Genomic DNA, 27,864 nt, shown 5'->3' with positions numbered 1-27,864 from the left:
TGGGTCTGACTCTTTGCGACCCCATGGACTGTAGCCCACCAGTCTCCCCTGTCCGTGGGATTTCCCAGGCAAGAATACTGGAGTGGGTTGCCATTTCCTTCTCCAGGGGATCTTCACCCAGGGATGAAACCCTAGTCTCTCGAGTCTGCTGCACTGGCAGGCAGGTTCTTTACCACTAGCGCCACCTAGGGAGCAGTAGAGGTCTAAATAGCATCAGCTGGGCTCACCTTCCTTACCATATGTATTTGGACCAATGAGCTAAGGAAATATGAACATTTTGAGGTCAGATTTTTTCAACCTTGACACCACTGACATTTTGATAATTATTTGCTGTGAGGGGCTATCCTGTGCACTGTAGGATGTTTAGAAGCACACTGGCCAGTAACACCCCACAAGTGGTGACAATCAAAAATGTCTTCATGGGACCTCCCTGGTAGTCCAGTGGCTAAGACTCTGCGCTGCCACTGCAGGGGGCACGGGCTCCATCCCTGCTCAGGGAACTAAGATTTCGCATGTTGTGAGGTGTGGCCAAAATATAAAAAGAAATAAAGTAACAACAAGAATAATAAAATAACTTAAAAAAAGGGAAAAAAATTCTTCATAAGTCAGGCAGAGAAAGACAAATAACGTATGACATCACTCACACAGAATCTTTAAAAAAATGCTATAAATGAAGTTACTTACAACACAGAGGCAGACTCACAGATTTTGAAAACAAATTTATGGTCACCAAAGGGGAAATGTGGCGAGGGGGATAAATTAGGAGCTTCAGATTAACATACAAACACTGCTGCTGCAGCTGCTGCGAAGTCACTCCAGTCGTGTCTGACTCTGTGCAATCCCATAGACGGCAGCCCACCAGGCTCCGCCGTCCCTGGGATTCTCCAGGCAAGAACCCTGGAGTGAGTCGCCATTTCCTTCTCCAATGCATGAAAGGGAAAAGTGAAAGTGAAGTCGCTCAGTCGTGTCCGACTCTGTGCAGCCCCATAGATGGCAGCCCACCAGGCTCCCCTGTCCCTGGGATTCTCCAGGCAAGAGTACTGGAGTGGGTTGCCATTATACACACATTACTATATATAAAATAGGTAACCAACAAGGGCCTACTCTTTAGCACAGGGAACTCTACCCAATATTTTGTAATAACTTATATGGGAAAAGAATCTGATAAAGAATGAGCATATTGTATATGTATAACTGAATAACTTTGCTATACACCTGAAACAAGCACAACATTGTAAATCAACTGTACCTCAATACAATTATTTTTTAAATGTCTTCAGACGTAGCCAAATATCCCCTAGGAGCAAAATAGTCCCCAGTTGAGAACTGCTGTTTTAGTTAAACCAGTACAGTTACATTTGATGCTTGTTTCATTTTTAGCCAAAACTTACATATCATTATAATTAATATATCACTGCAACTTTTATTTCTATTTCCAAGAGGAGAAATATATAGTCTATGTATTATTACCTCTTTCCAACATAGCTGCGGGGTTGTTGTTGCCATTTGACTGGAGCGGTCTGGTTCCAAAACTCTATCCTGAGGGCTGCTTTCTGGGACCACGCTTGGTACCAACAGGCCTCAGTGTGGGCTCCTTATCTCATGGGAGTACTTTGTTGGCAAGTGTGAGTCCAAGGACCAGGAGTGAAGGACGCGAGTTGTAGAACAGGGCGGGAAGGAGACCCATTGCATTATCACACTGGCCACTGCCAAAGGCATTTGGCTGTTTGATTCTGCAAGCCAGTTCAAAAGCTGTATGAAATATCTGAGGAGAGTCCATCTAAGAGGAAAAAGAGAAACATGTATTCGGTTACTGATTCCATTGGTCTAAGATTTGTCCCATGAGGCGCAGACCGCTCCCCACTTACGCACTTCTGGGCTGCGCTATCCCAGTGCTGAGCCATTCCCACGGTCCCATGACCCCATGACACAAGCCTTGATGCCGGAAGGGAGAAGCCTGTGATATGGACTTGAGGTGATGCCCACTTAGGTTACACCTGCTGAAGCTGGAATAAGGTCTGTGGTGGTGAAATTAGCAGCAGGTGCAGCCAAGAGGGTCGGACATGCGCCATAAGAGGTGTTTGAAACACTTGCACATATGAATTTGTGTGTTGTAATGCATTCCTGGTACCTATTCAAGCAAAGCAACCTACACATACATACATGACCTCAGTTTTCTCTTTAGAAAATGAGGATAGTCTCCTTGAGCTTGCTGGATTGTTCAGAGAACTAAAGAGCTGCATGTATAAAGCCTGATTACAAGGTTAGTCCAGTAAATACACTGTGTGTGTGTGTATAATTATCTCATTAGTCAGGATCTTACTGACCCAGGGATCGAACCTGTGTCTCTCATGTCTCCTGCACTGGCAGGCAGGTTCCTTACGACGAGTGACACCTGAGAAGCCCATCAGTCAGATGTAAGTCATTCTAGTGGACTGTGAAGGCCCAGTGCAGTGAGGCGAGTCACAGCTTCCACCTTGTGTGGGCAGTGGTGTTGGCTTACGCTGCTAAGATAGTCAGAGCTCGATCGCTCTACAGTTAACCTTTGGTGAGCAGATATCGTGTCCCTGATTTTGGGCTGCCCTGAGGACCCAGAGACCAGAATCATTCCTGATCCTTCCCTGCAAGTCACTCACAAGCCCGCAAAGATGGGCAAATAATAGCAACTGCTGTGATTTAGGCAAATACAGGGCACTATGAGAGCAAAAGAAATCCTCAGAGGCGAAGGAGGGCGTTCCCTAGGAGGAACAAAGCGTACCCACATCTGAGGGATGTCTAGGTCTTAACCAAGCAAACACTGGGAGCAGGGGCAAAATGTTTCTCACCAGATCACTCAGTGCAACTTCATCGCTTACTGGGCTCCTGTGGTAGTCAAGGCATTGATCAGATGCTGTGCGGGGGACACAGGGGTAACCCAGGGGTAACACCTCTCACTGCCCAGAGACCATAAGGCAGACCGTTGCAGGAGTGAAGAAACAAATTACACACATACGGCGGTGTCTCTGTGAACAGACATCCTCCTGACCCAGATCATGGGCATTCAACCACTCAAAAAGTAATTGACTTGCATCTCCCTCCCTGGTTAATTAGACTTTAAAAATAAGTAAATAAATAATTTTTTTAAAGAATGGCCAAGAATGGGAGGATTGATGGTATTTTTTCCTTTTTACAATTGTCTTTCCTTAAGCTGTTCCATATTTCAATAAGAAAAGAGATATAACCAAATATAAAGTAAACCCCACTCTAGCTAATTCTCTGCTTCCCCTACCCCTGACCCGGGAGCGAGGTGAGCCAAAGCAGACCCTCTCAGTATCCCCTTCGCTCCGCCCCGGGCCACCTGCCTCTTTAAGAACCCGATCTTCTCCCTTAGGTGTGTGGCGCAGGGAGCGAGCTGTGGAGGGTGCTGCTTGTTGAGGTCTCGGGAAGTGATGTCTCCGGGAGCTGCTGTTTCTTTAAGGGGGCGGAGCTCTGCCCGGAGGAGGTGGAGAAGGTTTGCCCCCCGGATCTCCGGTTTCCGGCAACTCGGTGGGACCAGAACTAGCGCGGAGAATCTGAGGCCCCAGGCTTTCCGAGACTGGTTGGACTCCTAGCGCCCCCGAGGTGAGGCAGCGGGGTCTGCGGGGCCGGCCAGGGACTGAAAGACCCCGGGATCTATCCACCTGGGTCGCTGCGGCCCAGCTCCTCCTCCTAAAACACTACCCGTGCATCTTGGGCAGCTCTTTCCCAGACCATCCTGGGCTCAGGGGGCCCCAGGCTGCAGGGTTCCCATTACTCCAACGCCTACTAATTGCTTCGCTGTGCACTAAGCGCCTCACACTCACTTGTCTCAGTTAATGGCACCCAACATCGTGTGAGTAGGTACAATTATAAAATCCATTCTACTGATGAGGAAACAGGTGCTGAGGAGCCCATAGTCAAAATAGCCAGAAGCAGCAGAGTCAGGACTCAAACCCAAGTCTGTCCAACCCCAGAGCCTGTGCCCTTAACCACGGGCTAGGCTTACGGCCTTTGCTCTTCACTGCCCTCATAGCCATCTCTATCAAATCCCTGTCTCCCCTTACTCATCCTTCCGTCTCCAGGCTGCACTTGGCCCTTAAACACCCACGTTATAAGTGAGATTGGATGGAACCAATGGACCCCTGTTCGCCAACCCCCTTAGTTTCTTTATAACATTTTTGATAGTATCTGATGCTAAATGGTTATCTTTGTATAAACCTATCAAATCCCACTAAAAAAGGTCACAAGGGAAAGCAACACCATTTCTAACCCTAAAATAAAATGTTTGCAGATATTGTATTATGGTATCCTATGAAGTGTATTTATTTTTTCCTTTTAGACCTCTGCAGATTATCTTCCTAGTAATTGGGAGACGACCCACTGACTGAATGGCAACGGTAGATGACTTGCAGTTTGAAGGTACATCATTTGAGTGTCCACCTTTTATGATTAGCGTTTCTGTAGTAAAAGCAATGGATTTATGTTGGTACACTGGCACATATATTAAAGAAGATTATTTCACACATCTTCATAAAAGAGTATTTGCCACAACAGGTTATTCCATTTGTCCGTATTAGCTGTTCTTTTTTTGCCAAATAGCCCTCTAGGTTGGTAATATTGTAAATTTAGTGCAGATTACAGAAATTGTTTATAGAGTTCCTGCTTTAGTTAAGCACGCATTTATTGAGCACCTATTTGTGCTTAGAACTCTAGTAGGTGCAGAAGATCAAAAGTTAAAGGGGATTTTTTTTTTTTTACACTGCTGAGTAGATGAACGTATAAAAGATTATTATGATGAAACATAATCAGGTCATTCCTTCATTAAATCAATAAGTCTTTCATGAGTGTGACCATTGTTCTCACTAACAGGGTAGAAGAGTGAATAGTCAGTGTCTTCCTTTATAAAGCCCTCAGTCTAGTGAGGGAGACATTCTTTTGTTAAATGATCTTTTAAATACATATCTACAAACTATTAGCCCTCGTAGCTCAGTTGGTAAAGACTCTGCCTGCAGTGCAGGAGACCCTGTTTCGATTCCTGAGTTGGGGAGATCCCCTGGAGAGGGAAATGGCAACCCACTCCAGTACTCTTGCCTGGAAAATCCCATGGACAGAGGAGCCTGGCAGGCTACAGTCCATGGAGTTGCAAGGGTCAGACACGACTTAACAACTAAACCACCAAGCTATTAAAGTAATGAAAGAAAAGTTCATAACTCAGCCCAGAGCCTGACATAAGCTAAGGATTGATGAATGCTCATTTTGTCTTGTAATCACGTGTGTGTGTGTGTGTGTGTGTGTGTGTGCGCACTCAGTTGTGTCCAACACTGTGACCCCATGGACTATAGCCCTCCAGGCTCCTCTGTCTATGGAATTCTCCAGGCAGGAATACTAGAGTGGGTTGCTATTCCCTTCTCCAAGGGATCTTCCTGACACAGGGATTGAACTTGAATCTACCACATTGCAGGTAGATTCTTTACCGTCTGAGCCTCCAGGGAAGCCCATAGTATTTCCTAAATGGCAGATACTGTTCTAAGTGCTTTACAAATAAATCCTTTCATCCTTATGTCAACTTTATGAAGTAGTTATTTTACTCTCCCTATTTTACCAATGGGGAATTTAAGGTACAGAAAAATTAGGTCATTTGCCTAAAGGTTATAGTGTAAGGAAGAGTTTGAATAGCATAGGCATCACAACCTATGCTATTCCTACCTAAGGAAAACAAAAAATGTTTGAAGCAAAATCCACTTTATCAGCCAATACTGTCAACACCGCCTTCAAAATACATCCAGCACCTGACCACTGCCTACCACCTCTACCACTCTCCTACCATAATCAAGGTCACCATCACCTCATGTCTGGATTATAGCCCTTTCCTTCCTTCAGATCTTCCCACATCTTCCCTTACCTTTCTGCTGTCTTTGTTTTGCATCCAGAGTAGTCCTTTAAAACTAAGCCAGATCATGCCATTCCTCCAAAGCCTTTCAGTGGCTCCATCTCACTGGGAGTGGAAGGTGGAGCCCTTGCTGCGCTTAGGAGGCCCTCGTGATCCAGGCCTCCTCTGCCTCCGATTTCATTTTGTACTACTCTGGCCCTTTCTTTCTGCCTCCTCACATGGGCCTCCTAGACACCAGGTACACTTAGGGCTTTCGTGCCATCTTCCTGCTTAGGACACTCTTACCGCAGATAGCCATATGACTCGTTCCCTTGCTCGGCTCAAATCTCACTTCATTCCAGAGGCCTTCCTTGATCATCCTATCTGGGAGTACAGGGCATGAAAGTTCAAGTCTAAAGAACAGCCTGTGCAGAGTACTTGAGAAGAGTGGGAGTGTGTTTCATCTTTTTCCTCAAGGAATTAAAGGAAGGCCAGTGTACCAGAGCACAGATGGAGGGGGAGGCTGTTGTAAGGTCAGATTTGAGGGGAGGCAGAAGCTAAGTCACACAGGACTTAATTGCTGTATGGAAGAGAACACAGGATGCTGTGGGGGACATGGAAAGCTTCTCCAAGGAGGAATGGTGTTAAATGAAAAAGTGGAGGTCAGGGTCCTACAGATGGGAGAAGTGTCAGGAAAGGAGCAGAGGCAAAACACAGCAGAAAATGTAGAAGCAGGCGGTGCTGGTGGCAGAAATAAGTACATCCGTCTTTCTCTCAAGGGGCTGAGATGGACAAGAATGACTACTTCGGAGCAGAATGTGTGAACAGTCATGTGCGAGGCACACACATCCTACATACAAATCAAGCTAGGCCGTCTGCTGTTCTTCACACACGGGACACGCTTTTCATCTTCTGGGTCTTGCTCATCCTATATCCCTTGGCATCAGATGCTGTCCCCACCCTTCTCATAGGGCAGCTTGAGGAGTTATCTCCCTCCCTTGAACCTCTTTGGACTTGGTACCTCTAAAGTGACAGTCTCCGTTCCTCCTTCTGGCATGTCCTTCCTCTGGTAAACTACTGCTTTTTAAATATGAGACTTAAATATATCTTCCTTGGTCTGATTCTCTCAGGCAACGTTATAACCATTTTTTAAAATGTCAGTGCCCTGCCCAGTCAATAAATGATAGCTATGAAAATATTTATTGTTACCTCATATCATCCTCAACATTTCTGTGAGATAAGTATTATCTACATTTTATAGTTGAAGAAACCAAGACTCGGAGATATGGAGTAATTTGCCCAAGGTCATGGAGTGCTAGTTTATCTTAAACAAAGGACCGTCTCACTTCAGAGCCTCATGCTGCCAAAACCCTGGAGACGGAAACTTGAGTAATTGTTATATATCAGCCATCTCATTAATGTCAGCCACTTTATTTCTCTCCACAGACTATTTGCATAGCTGAAAGCCAATAAGATTGGGCTCGGTCATGCAAGCGCCCCATCCCACTGCCATGCTTCCAGGGTTAGAGTGGTGCCCTGTTGATACCCTTTCTTTTGTTGTTGTTGCTGTTTAGTAGCTAAGGTTTATCTGACTCTCTTGCAACCCCATGGACTGTAGCCTGCCAGTCTCCTTTGTCCAAGGGATTTCTCAGGCAAGAATACTGGGGTGGGTCGTCATTTCCTTCTCCAGGGGTTTTCCCGACTTTTCCCTAGACCTGTCAAATTCCACAGCTACCCTGAATTTTATCTGAGTGGCTAAATAAAGTTTGTTAGGATGCCTGGAGATAGGAAGTCATGAGCATTGCTGGTGGACATGAATGGGCAAGGTTCTTTTGGAGAGCGGTTTACCAGTATGGCTCAAGAGCCTTAAAAGTGATTTGTACCCTTTGACCTAGTGATCACGCTGATAATGTTCATTGTTGTTGTTCAGTCACTCAGTCATGTCCGACTCTTTGTAACCCCATGGATTGCAGCACGCCAGGCTTTCCTGTCCATCATCTCCCAGAGCTTGCTCAAACTCATGTCCGTTGAGTCGGTGATGCCATCCAGCCATCTCATCCTCTGTCGTCCCCTTCTCCTCCTGTCTCCTCCTTCAGTCTTGCCCAGCATCAGGGTCTTTTCCAATGAGTCAGGCCTTCGCATCAGGTGGCCAAAGTATTGGAGCTTCAGGGTTAGCCTTCTAATGAATATGCAGGATTGATCTCCTTTAGGAATGACTGGTTTGATCTCCTTGCAGTCCATGGGACTCTCAAGAGTCTTCTCCAACACCACAGTTCAAAAGCATCAAATCTGCAGCTTTCAACCTTCTTTATGGTCCAACTCTCAGATCTATACATGACTACTGGAAAAACCATAGCTTTGATTATAAGGACGTTTGTTGGCAGAGTAATGTCCCTGCTTTTTAATATGCTGTCTAGGTTTGTCATAGCTTTTCTTCCAAGGAGCAAGTGTCTTTTAATTTTGTGGCTGCAGTCACCATCTGCAGTGATTTTTGGAGCCCAGGAAAATAAAGTCTGTCACTGTTTCCTTTGTTTCCCCACCTATTTGCCATATGATGCGACCGGATGCCATGATCTTAGTTTTTTGAATGTTGAGTTTTAAGCCAGCTTTTTCACTCTCCTTTTTCACCTTCATCAAGTGGCTCTTTAATTCCTCTTCACTTTCTGCCATAAGCGTGGTGTCATCAGCATATCTGAGATTATTGATATTTCTTCTGCAAATCTTGATTCTAGCTTGTGTTTCATCCAGCCCAGCATTTCTTGTGATGTACTCTGCATGTAAGTTAAATAAGCAGGGTGACAATATACAGCCTTGGTGTACTCCTTTCCCAATTTGGCACCAGTCTCTTGGTCCATGTCTGATTCTAACTGTTGCTTCTTGACCTGGATACAGGTTGCACAGGAGGCAGCAGAGGCAGGTAAGGTGGTCTGGTATTCCCATCTCTTTAAGATAGTGTTCATACTAAGGCAATAAGCCCTAAAACTTTCTCTGTACAGATACTCTTAACAGTGTTATTTGTTCTAATAAAAGTGGGAAGCAACCTAAACATCCAGTAGCAGTGGAATAGTTGTATTAACTTGTGGTGTCTCTCTCCTAATCTTCCTACCTCCAGCTCAATGACTACTATGTAGACACATAAATGTTCATTATAAACACTGATATAACATGAAAAAGTCATTTTTGTATAATCCCCAGTAGACGGAGCAGCATACAAAATTGTTGACATAGTATGCTATCACGTCCTAAGTCAGTGTTTGGCAATTGTAGGCATATAGTAAATATTTGTTGAATGAGTGATCATCACTGGTATGAATCTACTGTACAGAGAAAAGGAAACATACCAAAAGTTAATAGTGTTAGTTTTATATGGGTGGGACTAAGAGTGATTTTGGGGAGCTTCCTGGGTGGCTCAGCGGTAAAAAAAAATCTGGCTGCAATGCAGAAGACACAGAAGTCGCCAGGAGTTTGAGCCCTGGGTCAGGAAGATCCCTTGGAGGAAGGCATGGCAACCCACTCCAGTGTTCTTGCCTTGGAGAACCCCGTGGACAAAGGAGCCTGGCAGGTCACAGTCCATAGCGTCACGCAGAGGCAGGCACAACCGAAGCAACTAAGCACCATGCACGCACGCAGGAGTGATTTTTATTCTGTCGTTTCCACGTTCATCTTTGTCTCCATGTTCCCTGTAGTGATCACATAGGACTTATTGGAAAACAATAACTTCCATTAGATTTTTTTTTGAACTTGAATCAAAGAAGAGAGAGTTAGGTTGGTTACTTGCTATGGGCTAGGCACTCTGCTGAGAACTTTACTTATGGTAGTACTCCTAACTTTCCCCCAATTCCTTAAATATTATTCTCCCTGTGGAAGAGATGGGAACACTGAAGCTTATCGAGGTTAAGTTGCTTACTGAGGCTTGAATACTTAGTAATTTAACCAGGACTACAGTTCAGGTCTGACTTCAGATTCTGTTGTCTTTATGATCATTTTTCTGTGTCAGTTTGTTTTCTATGAGATGTTTTTTAGAGCCTTTTGCCATTTGTCTCAAATAGGGTCTATAGCAAAGCTGAGGTTGTAACAGCTTGACTTGAAATTAATAGTAAGATCTCTGATACCCTTGTGCTCTAATTGATTTCAGAATTTGGTGATACAACCACTTCCCTAGCAGCAAACCCAGATGCCACCACAATCAGCATCGAGGATCCTGGTGAAACCCCAAAGCATAAGCCAGGACCCCCAAGAGGCTTGGGGAGAGAAGAAGATGATGAGTTACTAGGAAACGATGACTCTGACAAAACTGAGGTTTGGACTTGTGTTTGAAATTTTTTTTTTCTTTTAACTTTAAAAAACCTCATCCATGCATTTATTGCAGTTTCCTGTGTGCTAGGAACTTCTTGGCCAGCCCAGTAGTATTTCTAGTGATATTTTATAAATGGATCATGCTTTTGATTCACTAGAGGAGTACTCGATTTGTAGCAGTGTGTTCACAGGCTTATGAAATAGTGGAGTGCCGGCTGTGCTTTGTGGAACTCCATGAAATACCAAAATAAGTACCAAAGTTTATGCCAAATTAAATACCATTATATACTAGATATCACAGCAAGAGCTCAGACTTAGGAGCCTGAGTTTGAGTCCTGGTCTGGCCAGTAGTAATAGCTCTGTGGTCTTGGGTAAGATATTTTAATTTCCCTAAGCCTGGATTTCCTCATCTGAAAGTAATATATTGACTCTTCTCATCATTATAATCACAATAGCTGACATTTATTCAGTGTTTACGGAGAAGGCAGTTGGCACCCCACTCCAGTACTCTTGCCTGGAAAATCCCATGGGCGGAGGAGCCTGGTAGGCTGCAGTCCATGGGATTGCAAAGAGTCGGACACGACTGAGCGACTTCACTTTTCACTGTCATGCGTTGGAGAAGGAAATGGCAGCCCACTCCAGTGTTCTTGCCTGGAGAATCCCAGAGACAGGGAAGCCTGGTTGCCTGGGCTACCGTCTATGGGGTCGCACAGAGTTGGACACGACTGAAGCGACTTAGCAGCAGCAGCAGCATTCGGTGTTTAATAGCTGCCAAACACCATTTGAAGTTCTTCACTTGGATCATCTCATGTAATCCTCAAAACAACCCAATATGCAAGGAAGTATTCTTATACTCCTTTTATACCTGATCTTAGCCAAAAGGCCAGGAAGCAATCCTGTGCTTGTTTTATAAATGAGAAGCCTGAGGCACAGGGTTTAAGTGACTTGCCCCAGGACATGCAGCTGGCAGGTGCAGAGGGAACTTTAAACTGAGGCAGTCTGAGTCCTTCTGAACTAGAGTTGTTGTTTAGCTGCTAAGTCCTGTCTAACTCTTTGCGACCCCGTGGACTGTGGCCTGCCAGGCTCCTCTGTCTATGGGATTTCCCACACAAGAGTACCAGAGTGGGTTGCCCTTTCCTCCTCCAGGGGATCTTCCCAACCCAGGGATCAAATTTACATTTTCTGCAATGGCAGGTGGATTCTTTACCAACTGAGGCACTGGGGAAGCGCCAATAATTAATCTAATCCTCCCTATAACCCTATAAGGCAGATCTGTTAGCTATACTTTTTTAGATTAGGGAGACTGAGATGAGTCTAGTGATTTGATGAAGCTGCCCCCTAGTGGAGGGACAAGGATTAAAAACCTTTTGATAAAACTTCAAAACTGATGCTTATTTTATATCACGCAATGGCAAGAAGTGAAGAGGAACTAAAAGCCTCTTGATGAAAGTGAAAAAGGCGAGTGAAAAAGTTAGCTTAAAGCTCAACATTCAGAAAACGAAGATCATGGCATCCTGTCCCATCACTTCATGGGAAATAGGTGGAGAAACAGTGGAAACAGTGTCAGACTTTTGGGGGGGCTCCAAAATCACTGCAGATGGTGATTGCAGCCTTGAAATTAAAAGACGCTTACTCCTTGGAAGGAAAGTTATGGCCAACCTAGATAGCATATTCAAAAGCAGAGATATTACTTTGCCAACAAAGGTCCGTCTAGTCAAGGCTATGGTTTTTACAGTGGTCATGTATGGATGTGAGAGTTGGGCTGTGAAGAAAGCTGAGCGTGGAAGAATTGATGCTTTTGAACTGTGGTGTTGGAGAAGACTCTTGGGAGTCCCTTGGACTGCAGGGAGATCCAACCAGTCCATCCTAAAGGAGATCAGTCCTGGGTGTTCATTGGAAGGACTGATGCTGAAGCTGAAACTCCAATACTTTGGCCACCTGATGCGAAGAACTGACTCATTGGAAAAGACCCTGATGCTGGGAGGAGTTGGGGACAGGAGAAGGGGACGACAGAAGATGGGATGGCTGGATGGCATCACTGACTCAATGGACGTGAGTCTCAGTGAACTCCGGGAGATGGTGATGGACAGGGAGGCCTGGCGTGCTGCGATCCATGGGGTCACAGAGAGTCGGACACGACTGAGCGACTGAACTGAGGAACTGGGTGTGGCTATGGTAAAAGTGATAGATGAATGTAGAGGAGTTTGGTCTTTCGTATTTCTTGAGTTTCTCTTAGATCCTCTCTCTTTCTCTGTCTGGGTGGCTAGAATAAGGAAGTTCTGTGTTCATTATGTTTCATTTTACCTCTGACAGTTACTTGCTGGACAGAAGAAAAGCTCCCCCTTCTGGACATTTGAATACTATCAGACGTTCTTTGACGTAGACACTCACCAGGTCTGTAACCACTTTCACCTTTCTTTTGATGTATGATGCAGACTTAATACTTCTGCTGTTAAACAGTCAAGTAATGTGACAGGCATTGCACACTGGATATGGTCTGCAAAAGTAAAGGGTTGTTGGCTCTTGAAAATGCTAAATGAAATAATAAAAAGATAATAAATAATAAAAGCTCTAATAACTGTTTCAATTTTGCAGTAGTTAAACTTTACTAAACTTTAAGAAAAAAATCATCTGTAGGTTTACCACTATGCTGTTTTGCAGGTCTTTGACAGAATAAAGGGGTCTCTTTTGCCAATACCAGGAAAAAACTTCGTAAGGTTGTATATCCGCAGCAATCCAGATCTCTACGGTACGTGTAGCACTGTTTTAGTTCTTTTTCATGTACCGGCTAAATGCAGATGAGGGTGTGGGTTGCCTCGAAAGCTGGCGGAGCACACTGTTGGTGGGGCGTGAGCGTTTTGTTTGTCTCTTCTGAGCTTCAGTAGCAGCTCTTGCAAAGAATTTTGGAGAAAATGCAATTACATGTTTGATGAATGCCATGATGACAAGAAGAGTGTGTCCTTTGAAAGTCTTCAAATGACATTACAAACTTGGGACAAATTAAGTCACTTCATATAGAGGAGATTATTGATTTTAACTTTAGAGGATTTGGTGTTTGGGGTGAGTGTGGAGGAGGCTCTCTTATACTTACTCATTGATATGCTGAGTTCCAGCCCCGCCCCTCAGACAGGCTGGCTTCCCCATGGGAGTTTGTAAGGGGATGAGCCTAGGGATTGGTGTCAAGGAGGGGCCTCAGACTGCTGTCTGAGGAGGGGCCAGAGGTCCATCCGGTGCTTCTGAGGGAAAGGGTTCCAACACTGGTGACTTCTGTGTTTGCGGGGAGAAAGCCAGAGACTCGGTGCTTCTGTGTGCAGATGCTCTGTGCTAGACTTGGTGTATGTGGGCACAGCTAGTTCTTTCAACGACCTCTGAGGCAGGTGTTATTATCCCCATTTTTCTCATGAAGAACCTGATGCTCAGTGGTGTTCAGTAATTTATATGTTCAACCCTAAACAGTAAGTATTAGAGCAATTATACATGTTGATTATAAGAGGAAAAGGAATTCATGAGAATCTGCTGTGTACCAATCAGTACATACAGTCTTTAATCCTTTCAAGAGGGCAATGTATTAAGTGCTATTATCTCTGTTTTCCATGTGAGAAAACTAAGATTAGAAGTTGTCAAACTAAGAACTCCCATTAGCAACATAATGGATGAACTGGGAGGGTATTATACTTCAGTTCAATAAGTCAGACAGAAAAAGACATCCTATATGATTTCACTTATATGTGGAATATAAGAACTAAAACTGGTGAATCTAACAGAAAAGAAACAAACTCACAGATATAGAGAACGAACTAGTAGTTACCAGTGGGGAGAGGGAAGGGAGGAGGGGCAGGATAGGGGTAGAGGGTTGTCAGTCAGTCAGTTCAGTCGCTCAGTCGTGTCCGACTCTCTGCGATCCCATGAATTGCAGCACGCCAGGCCTCCCTGTCCATCACCATCTCCCGGAGTTCATTCAGACTCACCTCCATCGAGTCCGTGATGCCATCCAGCCTCTCATCCTCTGTCGTCCCCTTCTCCTCCTGCCCCCAATCCCTCCCAGCATCAGAGTCTTTTCCAATGAGTCAACTCTTCGCATGAGGTGGCCAAAGTACTGGAGTTTCAGCTTTAGCATCATTCCTTCCAAAGAAATCCCAGGGCTGATCTCCTTCAGAATGGACTGGTTGGATCTCCATGCAGTCCAAGGGACTCTCAAGAGTCTTCTCCAACACCACAGTTCAAAAGCATCAATTCTTCGGCACTTAGCCTTCTTCACAGTCCAACTCTCACATCCATACATGACTACTGGAAAAACCATAGCCTTGACTAGACGGACCTTAGTCGGCAAAGTAATGTCTCTGCCTTTGAATATACTATCTAGGTTGGCCATAACTTTCCTTCCAAGGAGTAAGCGTCTTTTAATTTCATGGCTGCAATCACCATCTGCAGTGATTTTGGAGCCCAAAAAAATAAAATCTGACACTGTTTCCACTGTTTCCCCATCTATTTGCCATGAAGTGATGGGACCGGATGCCATGATCTTTGTTTTCTGAATGTTGAGCTTTAAGCCAACTTTTTCACTCTCCACTTTCACTTTGATCAAGAGGCTTTTAGTTCCTCTTCACTCTCTGCCATAAGGGTGGTGTTATCTGCATATCTGAGGTTATTGATATTTCTCCTGGCAATCTTGATTCCAGCTTGTGTTTCTTCAGGTCCAGCGTTTCTCATGATGTAGAGGGTTAAGAGGTACAAACTGCTTATGTATAAAATAAAAAAGCTATAAAGATGCAGCACAGGGAATATAGCTAATATTTTATAATAACTAAAAATGGAATATAATGTTTAAAAATTATGATGCACTATGTACACTTGAAACTTATGTAATATTGTATAATAAGCCAACTATTTATTATAAATAGTTAAAGTAAAACTGGAACCTAGTTTGGGCTTCCTAAGTGGTGCCAATGCAGGAGACGTAAGAGATGTGGGTTTGATCCCTGGGTGGGGAAGATCCCCTGGAGGAGGTCTTGGTAACCCACTCCAGTATTCTTGCCTGGAGAATTCCATGGACAGAAGAGCCTGATGGGCTAGAGTCCATGAGGTCTCAAGGAGTCGGACGGAACTGAAGCGACTATATACACTCACAGCACCTGGTTTAGTGTTAATATAAAGCTCCTACTTACTCTATTAAACTGGTGTTTTTAAGCTCCAGAAACTTCATCAAATGTTATGGATGTTATCCAATATTTAGAATCAGTTAAAGTGGAACTTGGACTGCACAGAGATCCAACCAGTCCATTCTAAAGGAGATCAGCCCTGGGATTTCTTTGGAAGAAATGATGCTGAAGCTGAAATTCCAGTACTTTGGCCACCTCATGTGAAGAGTTGGCTCATTGGAAAAGACTCTGATGCTGGGAGGGATTGGGGGCAGGAGGAGAAGGGGAAGACCGAGGATGAGATGGCTGGATGGCATCACGGACTTGATGGAGGTGAGTCTGAGTGAACTCCGGGAGATGGTGATGGACAGGGAGGCCTGGCGTGCTGCGATTCATGGGGTCGCAAAGAGTCAGACACGACTGAGCGACTGAACTGAACTGAACTGAAAGTGGAACTGCTCTAATGGATGCTGAGGAAAGTCTCCTTTCCACTCACCTTTGATCCTGAAACATTCTTCTTTGCACAGCACTATTAGCCTCATAAATTCATGTTGTTCTAGTCGCTAAGTCTTGTCTGATACCTTGAGACCCTACAGACTGTAGCTCAACAGGCTCTTCTCTCCACAGGATTCTCCAGGCAAGAATACTGGAGTGGGTTGTCATTTCCTCCTCCTGGGCATCTTCCGGACCCAGGAATCTAACCTGCATCTCCTGCATTGTCAGGCAGGTTCTTTACCACCTGAGCCACTGGGGAAGCCCTCATGAGCTCACAGACATGCTTAAAAAAAGAAAGTACAGGATTTCTCTGGCAGTCCAGTAGTTAGAACTCTGCACTCCCAATGCAGGCAACACAGGTTTGATCCCTGATCAGGGAAGACCCCACATGCCACATAGTGCAACCAAAAAAAAAAAAGTACAACTAGAAAAAAGAAAGTTTTTTAGAAGAGAGGGCTGACCTTCTCTTGGGGTGGATTGGAGGAAGGTGGTTAGGAGCAAGATAACAGAAGAGCCAGTCTGCAGGATCTGAGGGAAAGATGAATGAATTTGACTACATTTACACCAAAATTTAAAATTTCTATGCCACAAAATAAACCATAAACAAGGAAAAATAAATAAACCACCGACCAAAGATAATATTTCAGAGCACATAACCCACAAAAGATAAAATCAAGAATACATGTAGAGTGCCTACTGATTATAAGAGTAAAACCAATTATAAATTCTAGCAAAAAATGAGCAATTCACAGAAAAGGAAACCCGAATGGCCAATAAATACATGAAAAAATGCTTAGCTACACCTGTAATAAGGCTTCCCAGGGGGCACTAGTGGTAAAGAACCTGCCTTCCAATGCAGGACACCTACAAGATGCAGATTCGATCCCTGGGTTGTGAAGGTCTCCTGCAGGAGGGCATGGCAACTCAAGTATTGCCTGGAGAATCCCATGGATGGAGGAGCCTGGCGGGCGACAGTCCATAGGGTCGCAAAGAGTCAAACACCACTGAGGTGACTTAGCACATGCCTGTAATCAGGGAAATAAAAACTAAAACAGGATATCATTTATGTGCATCAATTTAGCCATCATACAACTTGGCTTGTCTTCGTTTATTCATTCAGTTAACAAATATGAAGCATGCACTATTCTAGGCACTGGAGGTACAGCAGTAATAAAAACAGACAAAAGTCCCTGCTCAGAGGCAGTTTATAATCTAAGTTTAACAATAGACAAAGAAAATAGGTAAAATACACAGTATGCTAGTGATAAATGCTAAGGTAAAAGTTTAAAAGCAGAGAAGAGAGACCGTAAATGTTTATGTAGGTGGGTGGATTTGAATCTTTTAAAAAATGTAAAAGGTGGATTCTGAGTAAACACCTGAAGGAATTGGGAGCAATGCAAGTAAGTATCTCAGAGAAGAGCATTTGAAAAAGAGAGTTCTGGGATCTCTCTGATGGTCCAGTGGCTGAGACTTTGTCCTCCCAATGCAGGGGCCCCACTTTGATCCCTGTGCAGTGAATTAGATCCCGCATCCGTAACTATGACCCAGCACAGCCAAGTGAATAAATGGAAGAGAGAGCTCAGCATGTACGAAGGCCTTGAGGCAGGAACTCGCCTCATGTGCTCAAAGAACGGTGAAGACACTAGTGTGAATGGGCTGGAGTGAACAAGGGCGTCTCGTCGATGAGGTCAGAGGGCAGTGTGGAGGGACACATGTAGGGTCTTGGAAGCAAGTAAAGACTTGGGCTTTAGCTTGAATGAGATGCCACTGAAGGGTCTAACCAGAGAGGAGCGATAACTCAGCTTTTCATAAACATTGGTATCAAATGTTGCCAAGGATATGGAGCCATGGGGCCTTGTGTAAAATGTGGGTGGGTACGTAACTGGAACCACAAATTGGAGCAGTCTGAAGATGCTCCTGCCCTACAGCTTAGCAGTTCTCCTCCTAGATAAATAAGAAGACATATAGAAGGGCATTATTCTTCATTGCCTCCTCGTTGCTTGTAATTAGCAAATATTTGGCAATGACCAGAGTAAATATGGTGTGTTCATATCCAGAATTCTGTAGGTTTTAGAAATGGATTTGATCTATAAGCATCAACAAGGACACATCTCAGAACAGTAGTCGATGCAGCATGTTGGAGAAGGATATGAGTAGTACCGCAGCATTAGAAAGATTTGAAAAATAAGCACGATGAGTGCGCCAGTGTTTGTTTTATCATTCTTTGGGCTTTTCTGTCTGTTAGAAATGTTTGATAATATAAAAATGCACAATGCAAGCTAAGTTGACGTTTCCTCCCACCCCACCCCGTAATTGGAGTAGGAATTTGGCAGGCATGAGCAAGAGAGAAGGCAGTGTGGAGCCTTGTGGCAGGCCTGGGAGGAGCAGGTGGTGTGTGTCTCTGGGGGCCACGCCTCCTGTGTGCCTGAGTGCGGCAGAGGCAGTGACTGCGCCTGTCACACATCGCTGTGTCCCCAGCACCAGGGCCCAGAGGAAAGGAGGCAGTTAGTAAATAACAGCTGACAGGGTAGCTTCTGCTTCCTGTCTACGAGTACGCTAGTATTCTGATCACTTGTGGTTGCCTGCTTCGATGGTCTCAGCCCATCAATAACACATGGTTAGTTTTGTTCATTTGTTCAATAAAGCTTTGGGGGATTTTAAAATTACTGTTACTGGTTGTAAGGGTGGTTTTTTGTTTTTTTTTTGGTTGTTGTTACACTGTTTATGTGCTAGGCATGCAGAGTACTGCAGTGAACAGCATCTGATCCTTGGCTGTAACAGAGCGCCCACAGGCTAGTGAGTCAGCGATGCTACTTGGGAAGCTGATGTTGGTGACTCTTTGGAGCTTCCCAGTCAAGTGCTTGTTGTGAATCCTTTCCCACCTTCAGGAACCAACTTGGCCTCAAAAAGTGCTCATCCATTTCTGCCAGTCATCTCCCCAGCGCAGTAATTTTCTTAATTTTGTGATATGTCAAGGTGCCTACAGTTATCCAAAAGAAAGAAACCCTACAGAATATTACTGAAATTGAAAAATGCAATTCTTAAAATCTATTAAAATCTCTAGATTTATAAATTGTATTTGTTCAAATAGTCCTTTTTCTAGATGGGGAGAAACAAGAATGGTCAAGAAATCAAGGGAAATGATCAAAGGGACTTCTAAAGCATGGTGTACTCATTCACTTAGTGGAATATTTTATAATCATTAAAAAGAATAAGCTGAATTTTATGGGCTTCCCAGGTGGTGATAGTGGTAAAGAATCTGCCTTCCAATGCAGAAGACATGAGACACGTGGGTTCAGTCCCTGGGTGGGGAAGATCCCCTGGAGGAGGGCATGACAACTCACTCCAGTCTTCTTGCCTGGAGAATTCCGTGGACAGAGGAGCTTGGTGGGCTACAGTCAATACGGTTGCACAGAGACGGACACAACTGAAGTGACTTATAAATAGCTATAGTAGAGTCTCCAGGACATGATAAGGTGAAAATACATATGCATGTTAGCATTTCTTTAAAGCACGCACACAAATATGTATTTGCTTTTGTGTGTCTAGAAATCTCTGGCAGGGTTCACCAGAAACTGGTTATGGTGGTGAGTTCTGTGGAAGAGAATGAATAGCTAGGGAGCAGAGAGGAAAGAAGGTTAATTTTCTCTATATCCCCTTTTGTGCCTTTTGAACAATGCACTATGTGCGTGCATTACTTTTTCATTAAAAAAAAAAAGGAAAAAAGAAAGCCTTACATATGCACTCACATATAGACACCCATGGTGATTTGTTAGATTAAATGAACTGTTTCCTAAAGCTTGCCCTGCTCTTCTGTTTAGACAGCAAAGGACCTATATAATTTTAATTATTTTTTTCTCTGGCATTAACATCTGATACTTACGTAAAGGAAGTAACCTTTGCTTCCTGTATCCTCCACAGGTTTGTTAAACCTGTGAAGTGTTAACAAAACGTCCATGAATTTTTTTGGATGATCTTCCAGCAAGAGCCGTATAAACAAATCAGTGTCTTCATTCACCTAATTGGGGAGGGTGTTTTGTTTTGCGCGTTTCAATCCCCACTGTCTTTGAGGCAGGTAATTACTGAGTTGTGTATTTGACTTTTTAAAAAGAAAATTCCCACTTAACAAATACTGATTCCATCTAAACTTCATTTTCCACTGCTTCCATGAGGCTGGTTCGTCACTCTCTTGTCTGAGTTTTCTGGTTTGCTTTGCAGGCCCCTTTTGGATATGCGCCACATTGGTCTTTGCCGTAGCAATCAGTGGGAATCTTTCCAACTTCTTAATCCATCTGGGAGAGAAGACATACCACTATGTGCCCGAATTCCGAAAAGGTTGGTGAATAGCTTGACTTATTTGGAATGCTGTCAGTTGCTAACTGTGAGTTCTTGGACCCCTGTCTGTAGGTCCTGCAGCCCATTTTCCTGTATAAGGGTTCAAAACTAATCATCTGTCCATATAAATCCACATAGTCTTTTTATCTTTTGTTTTGTTAAAATAACCTAAAATGTCCCATTTTAACCATTTTTAAGCGTGCAATTCAGTGGCATTAAGTATATTCACAGTATTGTGAATCTGTGTACTCTTCTGGAAAACTGTAAGGCAAGGCCCCATAGCAATCAGAATGTCTCCAAAGAAAAATGTACAAAATAAGTAAAAAGCAGTGTGTAGAAGAGTCTCCACTGTAGTGTTATTTGCATTATCTGTTAGCAGCAGTAGGGGCCTTGTTATTTAAGGCATGATGACTCAGCTAGCTATGTCTGTAGCAATTAATTATGAAGCACTTAGAACTACGTGGAGAACTCCTAATCCAAACTTACACCAGTGCTGTTAGCAGTTTTGTTAAAGAGAAGTCCGCAGACGGTCAGGGCCGAGAAGGAAGAATGCAGAGGTGAGAGTGTCTGAGTGAAGATGGGCCTGTGGATGATGTTCTTGTTTTAAAACTTCCTTTCTAGGGACTTTCCCTGGTGGTCCAGTGGTTAGGACACTGTGCTTCCACTGCTGGGGGCCTGACTTTGATTCCTGGTTGGGAAACTAAGATCCCACAAACTGTGCGGCACAGTCAAAAGAATAAACAAAACTTCATGTGGCAGTATTGGATAGCTGGGGGAAAAGAAACAGCTTTTAGGGACTTGCAGGTGACAGCCACCCAAGGCAGGAGTGTTTGGCTGTGCAGGAGATTGGCCTTTGCCCCATTGTCTGTCCTCTCCTTCCCTCGCTCTGTCCCTGACGACCCGCTCTCCTGTTGAGAAGCTGTGTAAGGGCATGGGCTCGGGCACCCAGCCGTCGGCTTCTGCCTCCCTCTTTACTCACCAGCTTCTACCTTGTTGGGCAAATTATTTCATCTCTCTTGACCTCAGATTCCTTGTCAGTGAAATGGGAGTAAGAATATCTATATTATAGGGCTATTGTAAGAATAAAGAAGTGATGTCTCTAAAGAGGTTAAAATAGTGCCTTGTACAGAAAGGATTCAGTAAAATGAACTATTGCCGTATGTGTATGTACACATGCCTGTGTGTCTACGGAATACTGTTTTTGCCTGTCTGTGTGTCCGTGTGGCCTTCCTGTCCTGCCCTCACTCTCTGTGCCTGTTTGCCCTTCTCTCCTCCATGTGGAGTCAGTCCCAGCTGCATTTGTCAGGTGACCTTGGTTTAAATTTAACTCAATCATTGTTATCCATGAGCTCTCAATCTGCCTTCAAGTAGTTCAGTGGTTAAGTAAAGAAAAATAGGTAAATGGATATTGCTGTAATAAATGGCTTGTGTTCATTTCTGTATCAGAGGTCTGTAGAAGTATATTGACAGAGAAGAGGAGTGAGTCACCCTGCCTGGGGGTGTGGAAGCTGGGAGGGAAGCGGGGAGGGCAGGGGGCGGGGGTCCTTGTCTCTTCTTATTCCTGTTGGACTGGGCATCCCAGTGTCAGAGTGCCTTGGGATATATATGCTAGTGAGGTCGTCATTGACTCAATCAGTCAGTATTTTTCCATTTTATGTAAAGAGTGTAACTGACACATCCAAGGTCAGATCCTGCTTCCCCACTTATGAATTTTTTGACCCTAACCAAACCACTTAGCTCTCTGATCTTATTTCCTCATCTCTAGAGTAAAGATACAATTTATATGAAATAATGTATTTATATATCAGTTAACAGTATAAAAAGCTTATTCTTGATCGGGCATTTATTATTTATCAGTCAGTGTTCTAAACATACCTGTTTTTACTCATTTAATTCTAATAGTCTTATAAGGTAGTGTACTGTGATTATTCCCATTTTACAGATGAGGATACTGAGGCAGGAAGGTTAAGTAACTCACCACCCATCTATTAATATCAGTGACAGAGCTGGGCTTCCGAGGTGGTTCAGTGGTAAAGAATCCACCTGCCAGATAGGAGATCTGGGTTCGATCCCTGGGTTGGGAAGATCCCTTGAAGAAGGAAATGGCAACCCACTCCAGCATTTCTTGCCTGGGATATCCCACAGATAGATCAGCCTGGCGGGCTACAGTAGTCCATGGGGTGGCAAAGAGTCAGACACAACTTGGTGACTAAGCAGCAAGCGGCAGAGCTAGGATTAGCGTCTACACATACAGTCTGTAGCTCTGATTGTTATACAGTGTCACCTCTCAGTAAAGCACTCAGTGTAATGCTGCCCATGGACAGCCATCGTCATAGCAGCAGCTTCCTGCCTCTTCCTTTCCTTATTCAAGAAAAAGGCAGTAGATCAGCAAAATTACATTTGACTTAATGACAGAGTTACTTATATGAAAAAACTGCTCTGGGAGCTGGAAGATGTTTTGGACAATCACATATCTTACCCAGAGCCTGGCCATAGTTGCTAGGAGTGCTTTTGTTCTTGCCAAGAGCATTTGATGGGTTACCTGCTGATTTTCACGTGGGAAGGGCTGGTGTTGTGGACTGAACCACAGTTAGGATCCTCCACTCCAGAAGAGTGAAGCTGAACCCTCTAGGACATGCTGCTGCTGGGAAGGAGGAGGGACGGACCGTAAGTAATGCAGTGAACACTGCTGCTCTGAGGAGTCACTCAGTAGCATTTCCACCACAGAGACAAGAATTATTTAAAGAAAGTGGAACTGGAGAATATTTTAAGCAATACATCAATGAGCTGAAGCTCCCTGTTTCAGAGACAGAAGGAACTCTAAATAGCACACAGAACAAGTTAATCTGTTCCCAGGGTATTTTCATAAATTTGCTAAAGAAATCAGTGTCAGCTTTTGTTATATTAGGAAAGAGGACGTGTTCTTCCAAGGGGATAGTTGACTTTTATTTGATTGGAATGCTCCATGTATTTAAATACTTGTAGTATGGTCCTCGGAAGTATTTCAGTACATAATTCAGTCATTTAATACTATTAGTTGTTAGTTATAAAGTGAATTATAGAAGCCATAGGAGAGATTGCTAGTCATCATCGCAAAGTCAGATGCTGAAGGAACACGGATTCAGCACATTTATCAAGCGTCTGCTGTTTATCGGGTACCTTGCCAGGCTCAGGGACCGAAACCAGTAAGACATCATCCCCTGACCGAGTGAGGCAGACGGACACCCCTGCAGGAAGTGAGCCCAGTGGGTGCCCGAAGTACCGCGACAGTGGAATCGCAACTTGTGTCTTCTCGCCCTCAGTGTCCATCGCAGCCACAATCATCTATGCCTACGCCTGGCTGGTTCCTCTCGCACTCTGGGGTTTCCTTGTATGGAGAAACAGTAAAGTTATGAACATCGTTTCCTATTCATTTTTGGAGATTGTATGCGTCTATGGATATTCACTCTTCATTTATATCCCCACGGCAGTAAGTACCACACTCTGAGTGAGGCCACAATTACTCAGCTAGCATCACTATTTCTAACCTAACACTGATGTGCATCTGAAAAAATAACCCCAGAATTTAGAAATGTTGTGGGAATGGGGGCCAGGGAGCCTAGTTCCTTCCGTGTGTCTTGGGCCCTTCATTAGAGAAGCGTTCCCCTCGGTCTACACCAGGTGGAATTTCTCTGGGCTGTGCTGGGAAGCCTGAGCGGCAGCAAGGGCTCCTCTGCCGATGGGCTCCCGGGCCTTTATGAGCACATGTGTCTGGAATGAACAAATGCCACTCTGAACTAACCCTCCCCGCCCTCCTTTTCTTTCAGATACTGTGGATCATCCCCCAGAAAGCGGTCCGCTGGGTTCTCGTTATGATTGCCCTGGGCGTCTCGGGCTCTGTCTTGGCAATGACCTTTTGGCCAGCTGTTCGTGAGGACAACCGACGCATCGCATTGGCCACAATTGTGACGATCGTGTTGCTTCACATGCTGCTTTCTGTGGGCTGCTTGGTACGGTCTCATTCCAATGCTCTTCTGGTGTGCTTTAGATGCCATGCTAAGACCTCAAACTGTTAAGACACCATGGTTCTTTAAAAGCTGGCTCCCTGGAATAGATATTGTTTTAAATAGACTCTGCTGGATGAGAAATACTAGTCATGAGAATTTGGTTGTAATCTCTGACTTCACCTAATTTCGTTTTCTGACTTGATCTGATTTCTGAAGTTTGGTTGAGATTTGGTGTCTGGCTGGAGGAAGTAGGGATGAATGAGTGTCTTCACGTAAGGCTGGGGAGCAGAGGCCTGAGAGTTCCACCTCTGGATGCCTTTGCTGGGTTTTTGCACATACTCAGATGGAGAACTTGAGAATGAAGTCAAAATAAAAAAGAGAAGTTATTTTTAAGATGAACAACATTTAAAACAATGTTTAAATTAATGTGTTTGGCTGTCTTTTAAGGAAGAGCATGTACTTTTTGAGTCAGACACACTCAGGTTAAAGATCAGCTCTATCACTCACCAGCTGTGTAAACTTGGGCAGGGAACCTAACTTCTCTGGATCTCTTAATCTGTAACATGGGTATAATAGTTCTTGCCACAGAAAGTTGTTTTGAGGATAAAATAATACAGATAAAGCACTTAACCTGAAACTTGTCCCATGAATGCCCATAAATTAGGTCCATTTCCTTTGATCATAAGGAGATATGGTTTTTTAATTTCTGTACACACTGTGTATGAAATTTGCTGCCAATAGCCTTAACCAGGCCTGGTATAGGTTTTTTTAAAAATTTTGAGTCCAAGAATGTTAAGGTGGTTGATGCCCATAGGAAGATGCCCACATAGCATATGGCCAGACCGTTGGTCAGGCTTTGCAACAGGATATATCTTTGGCACTGTTCGATCTTTAATATTTTCTCTAGACAATCATAGTCTCAATGAGTGCTTTAATAAGATCCCAATACTTTATCATTCAGCAAGTCTCATAGAAAGTGCCAAGTTCTGAAACACAGGGTTGCTTGACATGCATTTTACATGTGTCTAAGCTTTAACCCCTTGAGACAGAGGACTCACAGCAGAGTGACACTCTTCATGTTTGGTACTTGGAACCTCTGGACTAATGCTTCCAAATGCTGTGACCCTCCTGTCTGCTGAGGAAGAATGTGCTTTTTATTGAAACTGACTCTCTCGGTGTAACACCTCTCCCTGGCATCTTCCCATTTCTGTTTTGAATTTTGTGTGTGTGTTACGTTCCTTGTTAAGAAGTTGGTGAAGGAAAGGAGGCAGGAGAAAGGTGTTGCCACGTTCAGTTCTGGAAAGAATAGAGCGGAGCGAGGCAGACAGGGCTGCAGAGCAGGGAGGTAGCGTTGTTAACCCATTTAATTTGGTACCTGCGGCCAGGATCTCTACCTCCCAGGCCTGCTCCTCCCTCTCGGGGTAAATGACACTGAAGTTAGGGCTTACCTGCCCATCTTACTACCCAGCAGTTTGCTAAAAGAGAGCATCATAACCAAGTAGAAAGAACACCAGACTGGGATATCCTTGGCATTGAGTGCCTGCGCTTCCCTTTCTGCCAGGGAGGTTTATGTTTCATGGGCTTTAGTGAGACTCAATGAAACGGCTGTGAAAACCCATCACATGCTGTGATGGTTTTTTCAGATGTAAAGAAGTTATTAAAAGAGGTTATCAAAAATTACCGGGGCCACTCTGTGGCCTGTTCTGCCGAGTGCCTTCTGCTCTCCAACAGGAGACGTGAATTGCTGTGTTTGCCCCCAGTGGTCCCAGGTCACAAAGAAGGGCAGTGCCCTTTCGTTGATGTCTCTCCCTGGTGGCTTCCCATCTTTCTCCTGAACTTCTTACCCATACACACACACACACACACACACACACACACACAGGCACACACACACACACACACACACACACATAGACCCAGGCACACACACACACACACAGGCACACACACACCCAGGCACACACATAGACCCAGGCACACACACACACACACACACAGGCACACACACACCCAGGCACACACACAGACCCAGGCACACACACACACACACACTCACACACCTGCTTGAGAAGTTGGTGGGGAGAAGGAGGCAGCAGAAAAGGCATTGCCCTGTCCAGTTCTGAGGGTTTTGAGAAATGGGGCAGGTTGGATGGTGGAGCAGGCAACTAATCGCAGGTACAGGACTTCTTGGAGGGGAGGCACAGCTTTCTCTCCTTGAGGAGGCCACTGTGCTTGGGTTCTGCTGTCCACCCTGGAGACGGCCTCCTCCGTTCTCTTCTGGGGGAGATGCACAATGCAGGAGGGCGGAGGCAGACATTAGGAGACAGGTGTTAGTCTCAGCTCCATCACTCCTTGCTTTTTCGCTTATTGGTTCGCCCCTGTAGACCCTACCTCCTCACTTAGAAGAAGTAAAGACATGGTAACATTTTTGCTGTTGTAAGGATGAATGATGCATGCAATTATCATCATTGTACGGGAGAAAAAGTATCAGGGGAGTTATTTGAGCTGAGGGGCACCGGCTGAACTGGACTGCTTAGCCTTCTGCTCTGCAACAGGAGACGTGAATTGGGGCTCCTCGGCGCTTGTACCTGAACATGGTCTAAGTTGATCCTGGAATACACCTGGCAGGGATGACTAAGGAGGCACTAGAGTAGAGGGTGCGCTCTTGGCTGGTATGTTCGGAGATGCCCAAACCTGTGTTTGGCTCCTCTGCAGGCTACCGTCTGTAGGGTCGCAGAGTCGGACATGCCGGAAGCCACTGAGCATGCGTGCAAGCCTACGTTTGAGGTGGTTACAGTTACGGATAGAATGTCTGTGCCCCCTTTGTGAAATTAATTAGGGATTATTCTACGGATAAGACTTGTCCAAAGTCATAGTGTGAGTTCCTAGCAGAGCCAGGTTTAGAACCTGGGCTTTCTGGCTTGTTCTGTCTGGTGAAGGTTTCTTCCAGGAGCCTGGAAGAGAGTTGCTGTTCTTGCATCCTGGGGGCGTCTTGGCCCAGAGCACGTGCGAGATAACTGGAGGGACCAAACGCTAGCAGCGTGGCCTGGCCTCCGCTCGGGTTAGTGCCATTCTTCTCCTTCTTCAGAAAACAGAGCTCCTGGAAGGGGCCCTGGGGAGGAAGGCTTTCAAAACTAATAGCATTTCTCCAGGGACGACAAACTAGAGGGAGTCTGCAGCTAGAAACTTTTTGAAATGGACTGTTGAAGCGCTAACTTAAAATAGAAAGTGCCTTGGGGAAACTCCAGTGCGGTGTATTGGCGCCCCCTTCTGGCTGATAGAGGGTAGAGCTGGTGAGATGGTTCTTGGTGATTTTTTTATCTTTTTCACCTTCCTGATGTCCCTGCTCCAGGCAGGAATGAAGCGCAGGCAGTGGTCATGGATTTATTAATGGGTTCACTTGTCCTTCGAACAACCCTCATTCAAGGCTATGAGACTGGTATTTTCCTGGGCTCACACTAGGCTTCTCAGACACCAAAACAAGTGGGAAGATCCTCCTTAATGTTTTCCAGTCTTCCACCTCCTTCTGATTTTTGACAGTTAAATTGTAGATGGCGAGTGGAAGCACTTATCAAACCTTTCATTTCCATGCTGAAGAATTAAGAGGTAAAGGCTGCCTAGCACTTTCTTTGAAAGGTCTTTAGAGGGAGCCGACTGGTTTAGCAGCAGCCTGTCTTGGTTCAGTTCATTAAGTATTGATTGTCTACACAGTGTACCAGGCCCTACATGAGGGGCTGGTGATGCAGAG

General features: G+C 44.6%; 1 protein-coding gene and 1 long non-coding RNA gene across 5 annotated transcripts in view; one reads left to right on the top strand and one right to left on the bottom strand.

The window, feature by feature from the left end:
- Positions 1-699: 699 nt before the first annotated feature.
- On the bottom strand, positions 700-3,430 carry LOC132659189 (uncharacterized). Its single transcript, XR_009599264.1, has 2 exons — positions 2,826-3,430; positions 700-1,780 (listed from the first exon to the last, which is right to left on the bottom strand). It is a non-coding gene; the product is annotated as an uncharacterized LOC132659189 (long non-coding RNA).
- Positions 3,431-3,501: 71 nt separating this feature from the next.
- The window catches only part of YIPF1 (Yip1 domain family member 1), a 35,998-nt gene continuing 11,635 nt past the window's right edge, over positions 3,502-27,864 (top strand). For 2 of the 4 annotated variants that reach the window (XM_012148365.5, XM_060409522.1), the window contains exons 1-8: positions 3,502-3,600; positions 4,337-4,416; positions 10,002-10,165; positions 12,476-12,556; positions 12,824-12,911; positions 20,014-20,130; positions 23,433-23,599; positions 23,937-24,119. In XM_012148365.5, the coding sequence (XP_012003755.1) occupies positions 4,386-4,416; positions 10,002-10,165; positions 12,476-12,556; positions 12,824-12,911; positions 20,014-20,130; positions 23,433-23,599; positions 23,937-24,119 (831 nt within the window). In that variant the 5' untranslated portion in view covers positions 3,502-3,600; positions 4,337-4,385. Of the gene's footprint in view, positions 3,601-4,336; positions 4,417-10,001; positions 10,166-12,475; positions 12,557-12,823; positions 12,912-20,013; positions 20,131-23,297; positions 23,600-23,936; positions 24,120-27,864 lie in introns of all 4 variants that reach the window. The other 2 variants (XM_042248282.2, XM_042248285.2) reach the window with 1 other exon arrangement.

Source organism: Ovis aries, chromosome 1 (genome assembly GCF_016772045.2).
Source record: "Ovis aries strain OAR_USU_Benz2616 breed Rambouillet chromosome 1, ARS-UI_Ramb_v3.0, whole genome shotgun sequence".
Classification (NCBI taxonomy): Eukaryota; Metazoa; Chordata; class Mammalia; order Artiodactyla; family Bovidae; genus Ovis; species Ovis aries.
This window is presented reverse-complemented; position numbering and strand designations above follow the sequence as displayed.